A 17,564-nucleotide genomic window follows, 5' to 3' on the forward strand; every position below is an offset into this window, starting at 1 on the left:
CAAAGAAGAAGATATAGAGCTGATGAAGAGAAAGTAAAGAAGAAGAAGAAGAAGAATTGGAAAAAGAAGAAGCCAAAAAAGGAGACAAAGAAGAAGATCCAGAAGGTGAAGAAAAGGTCATCAGACTGAAACTGGTGACGGTCGATTCGAGGTGTAAACAGAGATACGAGAGCTCGGCTGGTTCAATGTCAAAACAAACACACACACACACACACACACACACACACACACACACACACACACACACACACACACACACACACACACACACACAAAAACAGAATGTCTGTAACATGTTATAGGTTTAGTATCATCGTAGACCCCAAGATGTGAGTGAAACAGAGATAAAGTGCATTTAAACAGTAACAAAGAGAAACGAATCGTTAGAATCAGGTGAAGATAATTCAAATTTACATTTTTATACAACTGAGCAATTGAGGGTTAAGGGCCTTGCTCAGGGGCCCAGCAGTGGCAGCTTGGTGGATGTAGTAATCAAACTCACAACCTACCGATTGGTAGCCCAACACCTTAACCACTAGGCTACCACATCCCACCACAGATATTACTTCAGATACATTACAGAACAGTGAGATTCAGTCTACACATATCCCAAATTTGGAAGTTGGGGTCAGAGCACAGGGTCAGCCATGATACAGCACCACTGGAGCAGAGAGGGTTAAGGGCTTTACAGGGCCCGACAGTGGCAGCTTAACAATGCTGGGGCTTGAACCCTGATCTTCTAAACATCAACCGATTCCTTTGGCCGGAGTTCCTGGTCTTGCGATTATTTTGCATCTAGTAAAGCCAAACCTTTAGGCTATAACTGATCTCTTTACTTCATGAATATTACGTGTTAACTCTTTACTTCCCTCCACCTTAGGCACGTTCTGTAAACATTTGCTCCAAAACAAGCGCCTACGCTCCAGCCAGCACCAAAGATGAGAAACAGGACAAACCCGTGATGGGTCAGGAGGAAGTGGACGACGGTGAAGCGGGAGAAGTCCGACTCAAAGCCCCGCTCTCTGTCCCTCAGCTGGTGCTGAGGAGAGGACTGGCTGTCCTGGCTGCAGTGTTGATGCTGGCCGCCAGCATTGTGGTTCACGTGACCTGCCCACCTCCACAGCCGTTCATCCATCTTAGGAGCAACCACACTACAGACTATGGAAACCACACCGGCACTACTGCCTTCCCCAACGCTATGGCTTCTGACTACCACTTAACAACGACACCGATCTGAATTACAGTGCTTTCGAAACACACGAACCACCAAAGCAAGCAAAAATTGTGCTGAGGAATTGCTGTGGTTTTAGTGCAGCCATTTCTTTAGCAGGTTTAACAAACACCAAACCAGTATTGAACCACATTTGTACCTCAAAATTTCTGTACACATGCAGGTGAAGAAGCTGTTCAGTCGAGCTGCTTAACCCTCAAAACGTTTAACACTCCAGTTCTCTCTGAGCCCAAGAGCTTGAAAGGGGTCCAGTTTGAAATGTTGTCGAATAGATTTTCACCAAAAAAAATTTCACTTATCTGCAACGAGTAATAATAATAATAGTTAGCATGTTATCACGTTACCAAGACGGGTTGGCAAGTCTGTTCAAGAGCGTTATGCTATACATATACACATTAGAGTCGTGATTTTGCCTAGCCAATCCACCTACAGACAGGTTTCTCGGAGGTGGGATGGAAAACCTGTTAAACTCCACACACAGATTAAACCCAAGCTCGGGATCGAACCAGGAACCGTGGCGTGCTTGACCTTGCCCTGGCATGCTTCCCCAACACGTGCTATTGATGACTGATTGTTATGCTTGAGCTAATCTGTCTCTTTTTTTAATGCTTACAACGTTACAGATCTATTCATGTGTTTGTAAATGTTTCTAATATGACAGACCATGTCACGTGTCGTGTTACAAAATTATCACTGAAACGGTTTTCTTCAACAAAGAAACAAACTATCTGTTGTGCAAAGGACAGCTTTAGTTTCCATTGTTGAGGTTTTTTTAGTTTAAGTTCATGTCACAATTTAATTAGCATGTTAAGACAATTTTTTTGTTTGTTTGTTTGTTTGTTTTTTGGAATGACTCACAATTTTGGTAGAACCACCCTACGGGGTCAAGTTCAACATCCTGGTAAATTTTTCCTGTTCCATCTCACTGAAAGTGTTAATTAGTAAAGACATTACAGTTATGTAACAACTGGAACAAGTGATTTTTTACAGTCTTACTGACCATCTATGAAAACAGGACAGAAGTTATTTTTCCAGTGAGAGAACACAAATTACAAATCGAATGGATTCGTAAAAAAAAAGTGACATCAAGAGACTAAACCTTAAGAAAGCTTTACCTTAACCTAAAGCTTAACGCTTACGATATTAACGATTCGTATAATTTCGTATTGATCCCAGTCATCGTGACAAAGCTGTGTGAGACGACGTCTTGAAATATTGAACATGAAGCTGACTGAATGTCACATTAAGAGCGCTGATCCCCATCAGTTCTGATCTCGTGTTCATCTTCAGGCCTACGCTTGTGGTTGAAGATGAAACACTGTTTTTTTTATTCATATTATTATTATTATTTGTTTGTTTGTTTGTTTGTTTTTTTGGTTCCTCCACTAGGCTGTGCTGTAATCTTAAATCGCATTGGATTGGTACATAATATAATAAATGTACTTTTTACAACGTTTCAATGTTTTCATTAAACGAAGTTGAATGTATTTATATTTTTATATCATTTATTTATTATTTATTCGGAATGATTAGAAGGTCAGTGCAGTTTTGGTTTCAGCTGTTTGTACTCCTGCTCTTTTCAGGGCCTGAAAACCATCATCCATTGATAAAGAACTGACACAACCAAACACACACACACACACACACACACACACACACACACACACACACACACACACACACACACACACCCTCCTCCTCCTCTTCTTCATCATCATCATTATCATCATGACCATCATCATAGCTTACCTCTTCAGTGATACGTTGACCAGTCGAGTTTATAGATTATAATAAGGGAGAAAAGAGACTGACACACAAACAAACCACTCAGAATATATTTATTTATTCAGAATGACCAGCAGTGGCTCATGACCAGGGGTCATGCTAGGGTTGAAAGTGATGAGGGGTTTATCCCCCTGGGTCTATAACTTAATTATTATAACTTAATTAATTAATTAATTAATTAATTAATTAACGATGGCTTTCCAATGGCCCTATATTAACAGTGCCACCTGCCTACTGTAATATGTGTTCTGTTTAACAGCTCGACACAAGTACGTTTTAAAACTGCGTATAGCATAGTGGACGTGCAAAATAGCGTGGTGTAAAATATTTTCAGTCTTTAAAGGACCAAGGGCTTTTGACAATACATTTGACAAGACATACAGTTACCACTGGTTGCATTTCTAATACTTTCTAGTTGCTCATGTTTGCTCTCCAAAGACAAACGAACAACTTCGTAGCTTGTTAAATAACAGTGTAGAATTTAAAATAAATTGCTAATCGCAAGGGGCGCACGGTGGCTTAGTGTTTAGCACGTTTGCCTCACACCTCCAGGGTTGGGAGTATGATTCCCGCCTCTGCCTTGTGTGTGTGGAGTTTGCATTTTCTCCCTGTGCCTCGGGGGTTTCCTCCGGGTACTCCGGTTTCCTCCCCCGGTCCAAAGACATGCATGGTAGGTTGATTGGCATCTCTGGAAAATGATCCGTAGTGTTTGAGTGTGTGAGTGAATGAGAGTGTGTGTGTGTGCCTTGCGATGGGTTGGCACTCCGTCCAAGGTTTATCCTGCCTTGATACCCAATGCATGAGATAGGCACAGGCTCCCGGTGACCCGAGAAGTTCAGAATGCTAATCGCATTCTTTCTAATCAGATACAGTTCTAAAAACTATTCAAAAAAAACCAAAAGCACGACAGTGTTCATTTTGACAGCTTTAATTCAAATTAATATTTCTGAAGAAATGAGGTAATATCATCTACTGTCCTACCTGAGACACAATGGCCAGCTTGATATTTTAACCAGTGGGTCTTTACTAGTAGTAGTTGTAGTTCCTGTGTTTGACCACTAAGTGCAATAATGGCGCACAATTAATAAATAATCACACAACATCAAAGATCTGTAAAACAACTGCTTGTGTCTGTGAACATTGTTTTAAATTGTTGTTCACGTAAAGGGTTTAATTAGCATTAAATGGCTAGAATATACAGTACTTTATGTATATTCATTCTTTTTAATCACTTTCCTCCAAGTTCGGATTAGTTTTGATATTAAAAAAGTGTTAGCAAAACACACATTACTAGCTTACTCATAGCAACCACACTGATGGGGATTAGTCAGGATTTTGACCTTGTTTAGCAGAATCTTTAATGAAATATCAAGCTTTCGAGTTGAAATACATGACCAGGTGAACCGGATAGTTAATGAGGTGGTTTAAATATTTCCTTAAATATTTCTTTAGTAAAGCATTAGCTTAACAGGATCTTCTGAAATGTGTACACGGTAAAGTTCACAGCTACAGTATGTAGACGTTTGGTGAGATGAAATAAGAGGATATTATAGCATAGTAGTATATATATATTATATCATATAACTACATAATAAGCCAAAAGTTATGGTATTATTTAAAATGGCAAAAGTGGACACCAACATTTTATGCATGATGTAATGATGCCAGTCTTGAACCAAATCAGTTCATGTATGTGTGCGTTCTCTACAAACAGTGTGTCCAGTGAATGCAGTCATTAATAAATAAATATTCACAAGACAAAGACCAAATCAATAAATGTTATTTTTAATCAGTATTGAATGAATTGTTTGCATTAATATTTTGTTTGTGCTGTCAACTTTGGTAATAAGAATCGTGACATTTCACTGCTTTTGGTTGCCATCTTTGCGTCTTTCCGGCGATTAACGTTATAGTTAAACGCCTCCAGCTCTGACTGCGCGTGCACGCTGCGCGTACCTGTGCTTTTCCGTTCTAATACAGCAGACAGCTGAAGACGCACTTTTGAAAGACTACAACGCATGCGCGTAAAAGCAAAGTAAAAAAAAATCGCTCTTGGATCAAACTGATAAATAATTTTCTTTCCCATCGACATGTCCTGCATTTTAACGTCATTTTTATTGTTTATTTATGAAAGTAAAAATTATACTTATAGTTTTGAGAGATCACACACAGGGGGCTGAAGCAAAACTAAAAAAAGGGCTAGAACCGCCCCTGTCTTATAAACAAGAATAAAGCTACATAGAAATCTTGGCTAGTTAGCCATGCTACTAAAGCTGCACCCTGTTAATACTAAACTAGGGTTTACTGATTTGGAATTTGTGTTCTGAAATTTGTAAAGGAATTTCTCCTCATGTCAGACATTGCTTGATTACATTGAAACAAGTTTAGAGAAGCATTTTACTGAAGTGTTCATCCTTCACAAAAGCTAACCTGCTCGCTTGTTGCTAAAAAAAAAACATTAACTCAGAGGAGTCTGTTTTCCCCCCCACTTTGTAGCTAAAATATGATTGAATTCAGACTTGTATTAATTAACACAAATATTAAAATAATGGGGGGCACGGTGGCTTAGTGGTTAGCACGTTTGCCTCACACCTCCAGGGTTGGGGGTTCGATTCCCGCCTCCGCCTTGTGTGTGTGGAGTTTGCATTTTCTCCCCGTGCCTCGGGGGTTTCCTCCGGGTACTCCGGTTTCCTCCCCCGGTTCAAAGACATGCATGGTAGGTTGATTGGCATCTCTGGAAAATTGTCCGTAGTGTGTGAGTGTGTGAGTGAATGAGAGTGTGTGTGTGTGTGCCCTGTGATGGGTTGGCACTCCGTCCAGGGTGTATCCTGCCTCGATGCCCGATGACGCCTGAGATCGGCACAGGCTCCCCGTGACCCGAGTAGTTCGGATAAGTGGTAGAAAATGAATGAATGAATGAATGTCTTAATAATATCCAAAATTTATTTTTTTGTTGAGTCATTGAGTCAGAACAGGAACATTTGCTATTACTGTATTGCTGAGAATCATGTGTGTGTGTGTGTGTGTGTGTGTGTGTGTGTGTGTGTGTGTGTGTGTGTGTGTGTGTGTGTACATTCAGATGTATTTGTGATAAAAGCATCTCTCGGGAGTTAGTGCCTAGATGGCAGGTTTGACAATCCTACATCCTGTGTGTCTAATCTCAGTGATGGAGTTTAAATATTAATAATGGAGTCTGTAAGTGAAATAAATGCATCAGTCCAAGGGAAACAATGTCCTTTTCCATTCCTGCTTAAAATCAAACCCATTATATTGCTCAGTGCAGGATCCCTGAGGGTCTGGTCTTGAGTCTGATTCTGGATAAATGTGATAAGTCACTGTCAGACTCTTTGCATTTCTTTAATATTTTGCATAGTACAAGTTGTTATTTAAAAAACATTTGTGTGGAATATTTACAATAAACAACCCCAACAACCTTCAGATGAGGATGGCTTGTTAATAATTTGGCTTCTTTCTTTTTTTTTTTTATCTCAGCTACAAATTCTTTGGTTTAATTATTAAGATATGAGTTCATGTAAAAAGAAGGACTTGAACGGTTAACGTGATACGATCTGACCAAGGTACAGTTTGCCGTCAGCCCTTAGTTTGGCTCAGTGTTCTTTATTTTCATTTTCCTGCAGGGAGTCTGACCCTCAGGCTAATATTTCTGCCCTCCCTGGATGTCAAAATATTTGCTGAGAAAGGTAACGTTTTGGCTTTGGGTTTATTGCGTCGTTCTCATCTCAGGAGGCCTGTGAGAATCTCGTTTAGCGTGATCCCAGCGGCGAGTATGAGTATCATCAGTAAAATAGCCAACCCCCGACGAACAACCAGCTGCTTGGTGGTCAGAACATCACCCACTGTGACCGCCACTCCGTTCTCTACAGATCTTTCTTCATTGTTTTCCTCTTTAGCCTCCACATCAGTCTGCTCTCCTTCCCTGGGTTGGGCTTCCATACGTCGTACATCTGTGAAGGGTCACGAATTTTCAAATTATGTGAAGTTTCACCTCAGAAAGCAGTGCTATCATGTATGTTTGGGTTCTTTACCTTCATCTACACACACGTTTTCTAAAGCGTAGGCTTCAGGTTTGGCTTCAGCTGTTTGTACTCCTGCTCTTTTCAGGGCCTGAAAACCATCATCCAAAGACAGAGCACTGACTTACACACAAACACACACATCCTCCTTCTCATCATCATCGTCATCATCATCACCATCATCATCATTGCTTACCTCTTCAGTGGCACGTTTCCAGTCAAGTTTATAAATTATAATAAGAAAGAAAATAGACTGCAAGAAGATACACACGAACAAACCAGTCCACAGACCTGGACAACGACAAAATGGAAGGAAGACGTCATTTCAACAGACTTTCTGATTCAGATGAACATTACAAAGAAGTCTGATAAATATTATTAGCCTCTCGAACGCTATGTCCAGTTTAAAGTGTCATTCTGCTTACCCACTATTCCCATTTTAAGCACGAACATGAGCGACACTCCGATCGGGAATCCAACAAAATAATAACCCACTAGCATACAACCAGCACCGAGCAGCTGCTTTCCTGCACCTCTCACAATACCACCTGTAATCCCCTGTGCACAGAAAAAAAAACATCATCAGTCATATTCTTTACATCAGCGACGAGAAACAAGAAGATTCCACAAGGCAGCGTTCAAACATTCCTGCTTACAGTCTTCTAATAACTTCTGCTAAAATATAAACATACTTTAATATGGGTTTAATAAGTCAGATATTCAAGAATTGCAATAAATAAATCATTACTTAACCTCAAAATGCATTAGAAGCAAGAGTAATCATGAGTTAGTCATTTATTTTAGAACAACTATTTAATAAGAAGAAGATTTCGCAACATTTAATAATTAATGACAAGATAATAACCGACTTCCATTAGAGCTACAGACAGGACTAGCATTTAAATAATATGGTTTTAAAACTGTAAACACTTTAATAGAGAACATCTGATTAATACAGTGAGCTTACTGCAACCGCGTCAAACAGATGGAAACCTCCGTACATCACCATGATTCCTGAAACTCTCTCCACAATTTCCCTGCAAGGGAAAAAATCTGAAGCTAAACATGTAAATACTGTCAGTACTGTATAAAGTCAGTCAGTACGATTTTCTGATTCAGGTCAAATATTTCTTTATTTATTTTTTAAATAAAAAAAACAAAACGATTAAAATTTGTTTAACTTTGGATACAAGCACAAGAAAGTAGGAACCACGACCAACTAGAGTCGTCCTTCTAGTGACCGATCTGTAGGATTAGTAAGATACGATAATTAGTACAATAATACGATTAAAATCTGCTTTAAACAGGAGGGATGATGTTTCAGATGGATCTGACCTCGCTGTGACCTTAACCCGTTTCGTATCAGTTCTAAAATCCAGTCAGTTCTGATTTTTATGGTGATAATTCCATAAAAATCGCACAAATATGAAAACGCCTCGTTTCGCCGAAGCCTTAACAGATGGACAAGCTTAAAAAAGCCTGTAAAATAAAATCCAAATTTAAATAAAATAAAAATCGAATTACCTTTAAATGAACGATTAAATTCGAATAAATAATATCGAACACAAGCAAACAAACAAATAAATAAATAATATTTACCTTTAATTTGAATTTTAAAAAAAAGAAACAATTAAATAAAAAGTTCAATTAAAATGAATGAATTAAATGAAAATTTAAAAATCTAACCAAATCAAATGAAATAATATCTGAATCAAACAAATACACGATTACGAATAAATAATATTTATATTTAATAAATAAGAAACGAACAATTATTTAAAATAAAATCTAAATAAAATGTCTCCTTACGTGTCAGTGGTAAAGATGTACGCAATAATATCCTTGCTTCCAGTTAATGCAGCACCAACAACACACGAGACCATGACTACAAAGAAATAAGAGTTGGGTTCACACATGAATGTCGTGCACATGTACTGTAACTGAGTGACATTACACTTACTGGCCATTTTATTAGGCATACATGTACACCTGAGAACACTGAGGTGATAGTGGACACAAAAACTTGGCAGCTGAAGACTGGAAAAAGACCAAGTGATGTTTTTCCAGACTTCAATGTGTTCTCACTGTGGGCTCTGTGTTCTTGACTGACAGAACTGGGATATGGAATTAATCATTTTTCTCTAGCATATAGTTCTCGAGTCAGTCTAGCAGTCTCTTTTGACCTGTGGTCAAAACCTCGTTACATCTCATCACACATTGAATGATTGTTCTTTAGTTATATGGGTTCTTAAGAATATGTTCCTGTTTTAGAGAAGTCTGTAGCTGTATCCACTTACGTCCACAGATCAGTGACATTTTGCTGGAAAGTTTCGCCTGTTGTGTGTTTCCTGCTCCGAGAGCATTTCCAACTCTCACGCTGGCTGCCACACCGAAGCCGAGAGGAAACTAACGGGGAATTCAGCGAATCAAGACAAAGCGTTAGAATAACTGAGACATGCACATAAACCACAGTGTTAAAACCTTTTCAGAGATGATCTCTGTAATATCATTAACAAATATATGTAGCACTTTGTGTGTAGTACTGTATGATGATCTTCCTTGTGTACAGTATGTAGCTCAGCGTTTTTATCTACACCTGCTATATTTGGTTGAAATTACAACTGACTTGAAATTGTCTTGACTTGAAATTCTTCTATAATAGGAAATCTTTACTGAAGTTAAACGAAGAACCTGAGCGGACGCCGCACACATGGCAGCACGGACCCTTGTTTTTCTTCGGTACAAGGATCGACCTACTCGTTGTTACGCCGCTCGAATAAACAGAAAGACGATTTCGATTACGTTGTAGAAAAAACAGGAACGCTGCACCTTTCCGTCTCCTGGTGTCAAAGAAAACGATTGAATTTCTATTTGTGTGTTATTACAAGTCGTGCAAAACTGTATCACACTGACTGACGGACAGTTAGTACAGGAAGTACAGGAACTCGATCGCTGACAGAGCTGCGATGTCATCATTAACATCACACTTCATTATTCTGTATATCGCTGCTAAATCTTAAGTTAAGTTTCTTACCATGAACCTTAAGTTTCTTACCATGTACGCAATAGTGGCCACCTCGTACACAATAGACTGCGCTCCTAACTCAACCTCGCTGATCAGACCTGTAATGGAAGGCATCAGATGACTCAGAAGCACATTACAGAGACTTGATCTGATAGATGAAAACTCAGACGGCGGTTTCAGACCTGCCAGGAATCCTCCAATCTCATAAGTCCACCACTCAACACACAGCATTAGCATGCTAGGTAAAGCAAGACGAAAGAAGGGACCCCACTCCTGCAGGCAGTCCCGAGACCAGCCTGATAAAACGACAGGGTGTGTGGACGTAAATCGTTAAAGCTTACAATACGTACAAGTAGACAGTAACTGAGAAGGAAATCAGCTTATATGACAATGTAATGTTGTCGGTTGTCACTTTAAAGTAACACACAAGGAATAGAAATATGACAGAAAATGCATTTATTGCATTGATATATGAAGGATGTCACCCAACAAATCCTGCACTGTCCAAACGAACTCTTCTCCGTATTGTGTATATGGGTTATAAAATAGATTAACCTCGGGTCAATTTTAAGCACGGACACGTCATGACAGACACACACGCTGTTAACTATTTATCTTTAGCTTTAGGAATAAGCTTTGGTCTCAACTCGTAAAAAACACTAGTTAAACCCAGTAAACTGGTCTCTCTCTCACACACACACACACACACACATACACACACACACACACACACACACACACACACACACACACAGCTTCACGGTCTGTTATTTGCTGACTCACCGTCCCACGTGGCCTTGTGCAGCCCTTTCCAGCGAATGTAGACGTAAAGAAACACAGCTAAGGCGAACTGAGAAATGGAATTAGCCATGGCAGAACCTCTGGGAACAATATCACAGAAACCACCTTTCTAATCAAAATATTAAATATTATAATAATAATAACAATAGAGGCTTAAGTATAAAAAGCATGGAAATGACTTACGCTATACCCAGATTAAGCAAATGAAGAAAGATATAGTTTATCAAAGCGTTCAGGATGTTTCCAGCAGCCCCTGTGATCACCTGAGGCCATATTATACCCTGAAATAGAATGTCCTTAATATTATCTCTAGATAATTATTAGTTATTATATAAAAATGACATATTATCTCAAGTCTGTTTAATAGGAACACCCGTACCCCCTTTGGTTCATGCAATTATCCGATCAGCCAATCACATGGCAGCAGTGGAATGAATCCGCTCACAGTTATAAGTCAAGAGCTTCGGTTAACGTTCACTACAAACATGAGAAAAGTGTCTTTGTGGTTGAGATTTTACACAACAGGCTGAAAACGTTTATGCAGATTGATGTGAAATACTAAAAACAGAATCTTCCTGTTAGAAGTAGATCAACAACAGGACCCGTGTTGTTCCTGAAACAGGAATGCTGTGGTAACTCAAATAGCCACTTTTTTTTACAAACGTGCTGAGAAGAAAAGCATCTCAAAATCCTCAAATATCTTGAAATTCGAGGGGATATAATTTGGACAGTGGTGGCTCAAGCGGTTAAGGCTCTGGGTTGTTGATCAGAGGATCAGTGTTCAAGCCCCAACACTGCCAAGCTGCTACTGTTGGGCCCCTGAGAAAGTCCCCTAATCCTCTCTGCTCCATTAGCTCCAGAGGTGCCGCTTCATGTCTGACCATAAGCACCAAACTTGGGATTTGTGAAGGAAGAATTTCACTGTGCTGTAATTTAGATGTAACAAAATAAATTCTTCAGTTCAGTTCAATTCAATTCGATTTGATTCGAATACAAGTGTAGAACAGGAGAAGATTACCTCACATTCCACTCCTGTCAGAAAAGTACAGAAATCTGATGCTACACTGAAAAATCTTTGAATCGTTGCAGTTTTCGTAACTACTGAGCTGTCTGGAACAGCAACGTGTCATGACATCATTCCCCTATTCTGAGATTTGATGTAAATATCAACTGAACCTAGTGATTTGTAACAGCATGGTTCTTTTAATCTATTACACTTCCGCCACACGATTAGCTCAGTGGATACCCGCACGAACATACAAAAATACAGGTGTTCCTAATAAAGTGGCCACCAAGCGTCTACAGTGTGTATATATACATCATGGTATCCAAAAATGTTTACCTGATTCTGTAAATATTTGGCTTGCAACTGGAACATAAAAGCAGCCTAAAAGAGTACACAAGTGGCACAATATAAGATTAAGGAAGATTTGGGGGGAAAAAAACACATGGAAGTTCATGGAAGTTCATGGAAGTTCATGGAAAAACTCACAGGGAGAGCGGGCATGTATATCTTTACATACAGCTGTGAGAGACTGCAGAGAAAAGGATAGAAACGTATCACGGCATTGAGTGCAGCACGTAGAACTGTCTAAGGGTTTTCCATTCGTAAGTAAATTGATCGTTCTGGTCGTTCATATGATTTCAGTTCAACCCCCGATTGGTGTGGGATCCGTTTAGGGTCGTAGTACCTACCTGGCCACCGTGGGGCTCTGTCTGACAGCCAGCATGATGGATTCGGTGTTGATCAGGACGGCCCAGCAGGGGAAGCAGGCCAGCAGGAGGATGAGGATCCCTCTTTGTAGGATCACCCCAACACGCTTGAGGTTATTACTGCCAAATGTCTGCAGAGAAAGATGAAAAAGTTAGCAGAAACCTGCACGGTATTATTAATATTTTCCTCAATCGTTCACAGAGAACTAAAGACTCCATTCTGGAGTTCAAACTACCAGTGACGGTGGAGCTGTGACACATCATGGGGGGGTGTCTTTTATTTCTGTCTTATTATTCATTCTTCTAGTTATTTTTTGACACAATGCACATTATGACACCATGTTAGAATCCTGCTATAAACTGTTTTTTAGGGGTTGGTAGCTTAGTAGCTAATGCAATGGCCTGTAGATTGAAAGTCATGAGTTCGAAGCCCGGGTCCACCAAGCTGCCATTACTTTTACCCTAAGCAAAACCCTTAACCTTATAAATGAGAAACAAATGTTTGTTCCTCTGGATGAGGACATCCGCCAGATGCCATAAATGTAAATGCTTTCATTTTACAGACCTGGCAACCCATCTTATATCTTGTCACAGAGATCATGAAGATTGAGACTACATCACAATACTTTCTTTACATCTGACATATGAACCAGGACTTTCGACTTTATACGAGCCGACAACCAAAAGAAAATAGATTACATTTTAGCTATTAATTGGTTCCTTCCTCTTACAGTATCAGGGAGTTGTTCCTCAATACCCGTCACTTCTGGCTTGCTCATCAGGGATGAATATGAAATGTATAAATTGACCCCTGAATGTATATAATTCTGTAAAGTTGCTTCATGACGTCTCTCGGCTTCCCCCGTGTTCTCTGGCTCTCTCGCCCTGTCCATGGATTGATTATGAGAAATTGCCCCTGGGGGGGTGGATGTGTGTATTGTGCCCTGCTACGGACAGGTGTTGTATCCGGAGTGCATTCTTACCTCGTACAGTTTGTGACGCAGAGCACGTCATCAGAAGCATTAATTAATTCCCCCATATATATTTGTTTTGATGTGAATCTTCTTTTAGCTTCATTTTCTTCATCTTTTTTTGATCCCTAGCTTTTAGTTTCACTTCACAACAGCTTTTAAAACACAGATTGCAGTTCATACAGAGCCTCGATACTGTAGCTTTGTGTGATGATTTACATCTTTGGTAAAGACATAACATTCATTTCAGATGCCATTATATGTGTATAATCATCTGGGCAATGGATCAATTTTAACGAGTCTATTAAACACAGCATAATGTTCAGTAGAGAATTCAGACAGAGAAGAAGGAACAGAAAATTCACCTGAGAGATAAGTGTGTCGCACGCGGACGACAAACCTACACCAACACTCAGGCCTGTGACATTAATGACCTGTCAAATGAAAAGTCATCATTAACTCGACAGCATCAGTATGAAGTCCTGAAGAAACAAATCGGTCGACTTCACGTGTGTTACAACACTCACAGCTATAGCCAGAGCAACACCGGCTAACTCCGTTTTCCCCAAGTGCCCACAAAACACAGTGCTGACGAAGCTGATCATGAAGATCAACATCTGGGAAATAAACTGCGTATGGGGAGAAACACAGGTGTCACAAACAAACACCAAACTTACTAGTGACAGGCTTTTTATTACTAATAAAGAAACATAGAAAAAGGGCCAGAGTTAATGTTTATACAGTATTTAGTAACAAAGAACATGCATTAACTAATTAATCTATTGCTACTGTAGGAAGAGGAGTGAATTTAAGACTGTAAATGTGAATGAATTGAAAAATAACATTAATAAAAAAATATAATTTAAATAATGATAATGCTTCTGCTAGAATTTTTGCAGAATTATTATTATTATTATTATTATTATTATTATTATTATTATTATTATTATTATTATTATTATTATTATTATTGAGCAGTAACAGTAGTAGTAGTGGTATAATAATAATAATAATAATAATAATAATAATAATAATAATAATAATAATAATAATAATAATAATAATAATAATAATAATAATAATAATACATTTCTTTCTTTGACTTAAACTAATGTAATCATATAGAACACATAAAAAAAATACTTAAGGTGTTTAAATATTCATATACAATAGTACAGGGTTTCCAGTTATTTCAGTAAACTCTTCAATGTTAAATTAACACCCAGCATGTTGATTTAAGCATTTCATTGTACAACTGGACTGGTGTTAATTTAACACTGTGGAGGATTTGCTGATAATCTTTCCCACATTTCTTCCTAAAATTCATTCATGCCTTTTATGGTCAGTAGTAAAACATACATTTGTAGATTCTCAGCTGTCTTTCATGAGTAGCTGATGACTGCTAGATCTTACCACAGGTCCGACTAATTTCAGTAACTCTATGGTTTCCTCTTTGTAACTGACAGGGATGCAGCTCCGCAGTTTCCTCGCACATCCTCCACATCCACACACAGAGCTGGAGCTTGATGGAGCATCAGAAGCTCCAGCATCTGAAACTCCATTCAGTTGAGCTTCACCTCGTCTCTTCATGATCATAGTTGATAGAAAATAAAAACCCTTAATGGAAAGCTGTGATGAGTGAAGCTGCTCCTGTACAGGTTAACCTCCCAGTCTTAAGTCAACACTGCTGATCCGGAGTGTGAGTGTTACTGTACATCTCCAGGGACTTGTTCACTCTGGGAAATTACACCAAACATTAACGAGCTCTGACGCCGTGTAGAAATGAATCCAGCCCCGTGGACACACGGACACTCCTTGAGCTGGTGTTGCATAAGACATTGCCGGGACATGGCACTCAGATCGTGTTGCGTTAAAGGGACACCAGCAGAGATCATTAGGAGAAGCCGCATTAGGAGAAGCGCGCAGAATCGGTACCGCTTCACGACGCCGCTCCGTGCGCACGTTAACGGGTCGCCGGGACGCGCACCAGCATTTTCCGTGCGTTACTCTATGAACGAATTGGTTCATACTGAGATGAACAACACAAAGCCATTTAGTGTAGACATTTAATCAGGGTCTGCTATGCAGAACAGGGTTAGGATTAAGATCTAGAGGAGAGCAGGGTACACTTTAACACGGTTTGGTTTAAATACTAAACACCAAAACTAATACTACCACTAAATACTAAATATACTACAAAATACTAAATACTAAAACTAATATTACCACTAAATACTAAATATACTACACAAATACTAAAACTAATAGTACCACTAAATACTAAATATACTACAAAATACTAAATACCAAAACTAATACTACCACTAAATACTAAATATACTACAAAATACTAAAACTAATACTACCACTAAATACTAAATATACTACAAAATACTAAATACTAAAACTAATATTACCACCAAATACTAAATATACTACACAAATACTAAAACTAATAGTACCACTAAATACTAAATATACTACACATTTACTAAATACTAAAAATAATACTACCACTAAATACTAAATATACTACACAAATACTAAAAATAATACTACCACTAAATACTAAATATACTACACAAATACTAAAACGAATACTACCACTAAATACTAAATATACTACACAAATACTAAAACTAATACTACCACTAAATACTAAATATACTACACAAATATTAAATACTAAAACTAATAATACCATTAAATAGTAAATATACTACACAAATACTAAAAATAATACTACCACCAAATACTAAATATACTACACAAATACTAAAAATAATACTACCACTAAATACTAAATATACTACACAAATACTAAAACTAATAGTACCACTAAATACTAAATATACTACACAAATACTAAAACTAATACTACCACTAAATACTAAATATACTACACAAATACTAAATACTAAAACTAATAATACCATTAAATACTAAATATACTACACAAATACTAAAACTAATACTACCACTAAATACTAAATATACTACACATTTACTAAATACTAAAAATAATACTACCACTAAATACTAAATACACTACACAAATACTAAAACTAATACTACCACTAAATACTAAATATACTACACAAATATTAAATATGAACACTAATACTACCATTAAATGCTACACAAATACTAAATACTACCACTAAATACTACACAAATACTAAATACTACCACTAGCACTACATACAACACAGATACTAAATACTACCACAAAATACCACTAAATACAACACAAATATTAAAAACTAGCATTAATACCACCACTAGAACTAAATACTACTACTACTAATAATAATAATAATAATAATAATAATAATAATAATAATAAATTCTTCTAATTATTTTTTTATTATAATTATTTAAAGCACTACTTCTAATTCTTATTATTATAATCATGGTAGTGTTTGTACTAGCATTTGTAATAATATTATTTCTTCTTTTTATTATAATTTGTTAGTCAAAAAAATAGTAATCCATCATCATTATCATCATCATCATCATCATCATCATCATCATTATCAATCTTCTTCTTCTTCTTCTTCTTCTTCTTCTTCTTCTTCTTCTTCTTCTTCTTCTTCTAGTTTTGACTTAAGACTATTCCTTGAGAAACATAACAGATAACAGTCATGAGTATAAATAAATTAATTTAATACACAATTATATATATACATACATATATATGTTTGTAAGGAATTCTCATCTGCCGCTTGGGCAGGATAACCATCTTTTCATCTGCCGCCTGGGCAGGATAACTAAATTCAGCCTCTCGACCTCTGCTCGATTTCTGTTCTCCACAAGGCCTTGGGGACGTCTCAATGAAACACATGCGTCAAAGTCTTTCAAAGAGAAGTTCCAAAGTTTATTAGGTAAAACAGGAATACAGTATATAGTCATACAAGAAGAGGGAGGGTGTAGTGGGTGTGTGTTGGTATGTGTGTGTGCATCTGTGTTCTCTGTCACCCCAATAAAGTCAGATCTTATCAGGC

At 37.8% G+C, this 17,564-nt stretch overlaps 2 protein-coding genes across 2 annotated transcripts in view; one reads left to right on the forward strand and one right to left on the reverse strand.

Moving 5' to 3' along the window:
• The window catches only part of slc47a1 (solute carrier family 47 member 1), a 20,723-nt gene extending 18,036 nt beyond the window's left edge, over nt 1-2,687 (forward strand). Inside the window, exon 17 of the mRNA XM_047806013.1 lies at nt 881-2,687. Coding sequence (XP_047661969.1) covers nt 881-1,237 — 357 coding nt within the window. The 3' untranslated portion in view covers nt 1,238-2,687. The remainder of the gene's footprint in view (nt 1-880) is intronic.
• A 3,250-nt stretch (nt 2,688-5,937) lies between these two features.
• Nucleotides 5,938-15,359, reverse strand: LOC113646888 (multidrug and toxin extrusion protein 1). Its single transcript, XM_027153363.2, has 17 exons — nt 14,974-15,359; nt 14,088-14,189; nt 13,926-13,994; nt 12,572-12,720; nt 12,369-12,411; nt 12,219-12,263; nt 11,060-11,157; nt 10,859-10,956; nt 10,258-10,371; nt 10,106-10,173; nt 9,348-9,456; nt 8,860-8,935; nt 8,018-8,087; nt 7,476-7,608; nt 7,247-7,341; nt 7,063-7,141; nt 5,938-6,981 (listed from the first exon to the last, which is right to left on the reverse strand). The coding sequence occupies exons 1-17, from the start codon at nt 15,154-15,156 to the stop codon at nt 6,752-6,754; spliced, it is 1,761 nt and encodes a 586-aa protein (XP_027009164.1). The 5' UTR covers nt 15,157-15,359; the 3' UTR covers nt 5,938-6,751.
• Between the last annotated feature and the right edge of the window lie 2,205 nt (nt 15,360-17,564).

Source organism: Tachysurus fulvidraco, chromosome 21, assembly GCF_022655615.1.
Source record: "Tachysurus fulvidraco isolate hzauxx_2018 chromosome 21, HZAU_PFXX_2.0, whole genome shotgun sequence".
Classification (NCBI taxonomy): domain Eukaryota; kingdom Metazoa; phylum Chordata; class Actinopteri; order Siluriformes; family Bagridae; genus Tachysurus; species Tachysurus fulvidraco.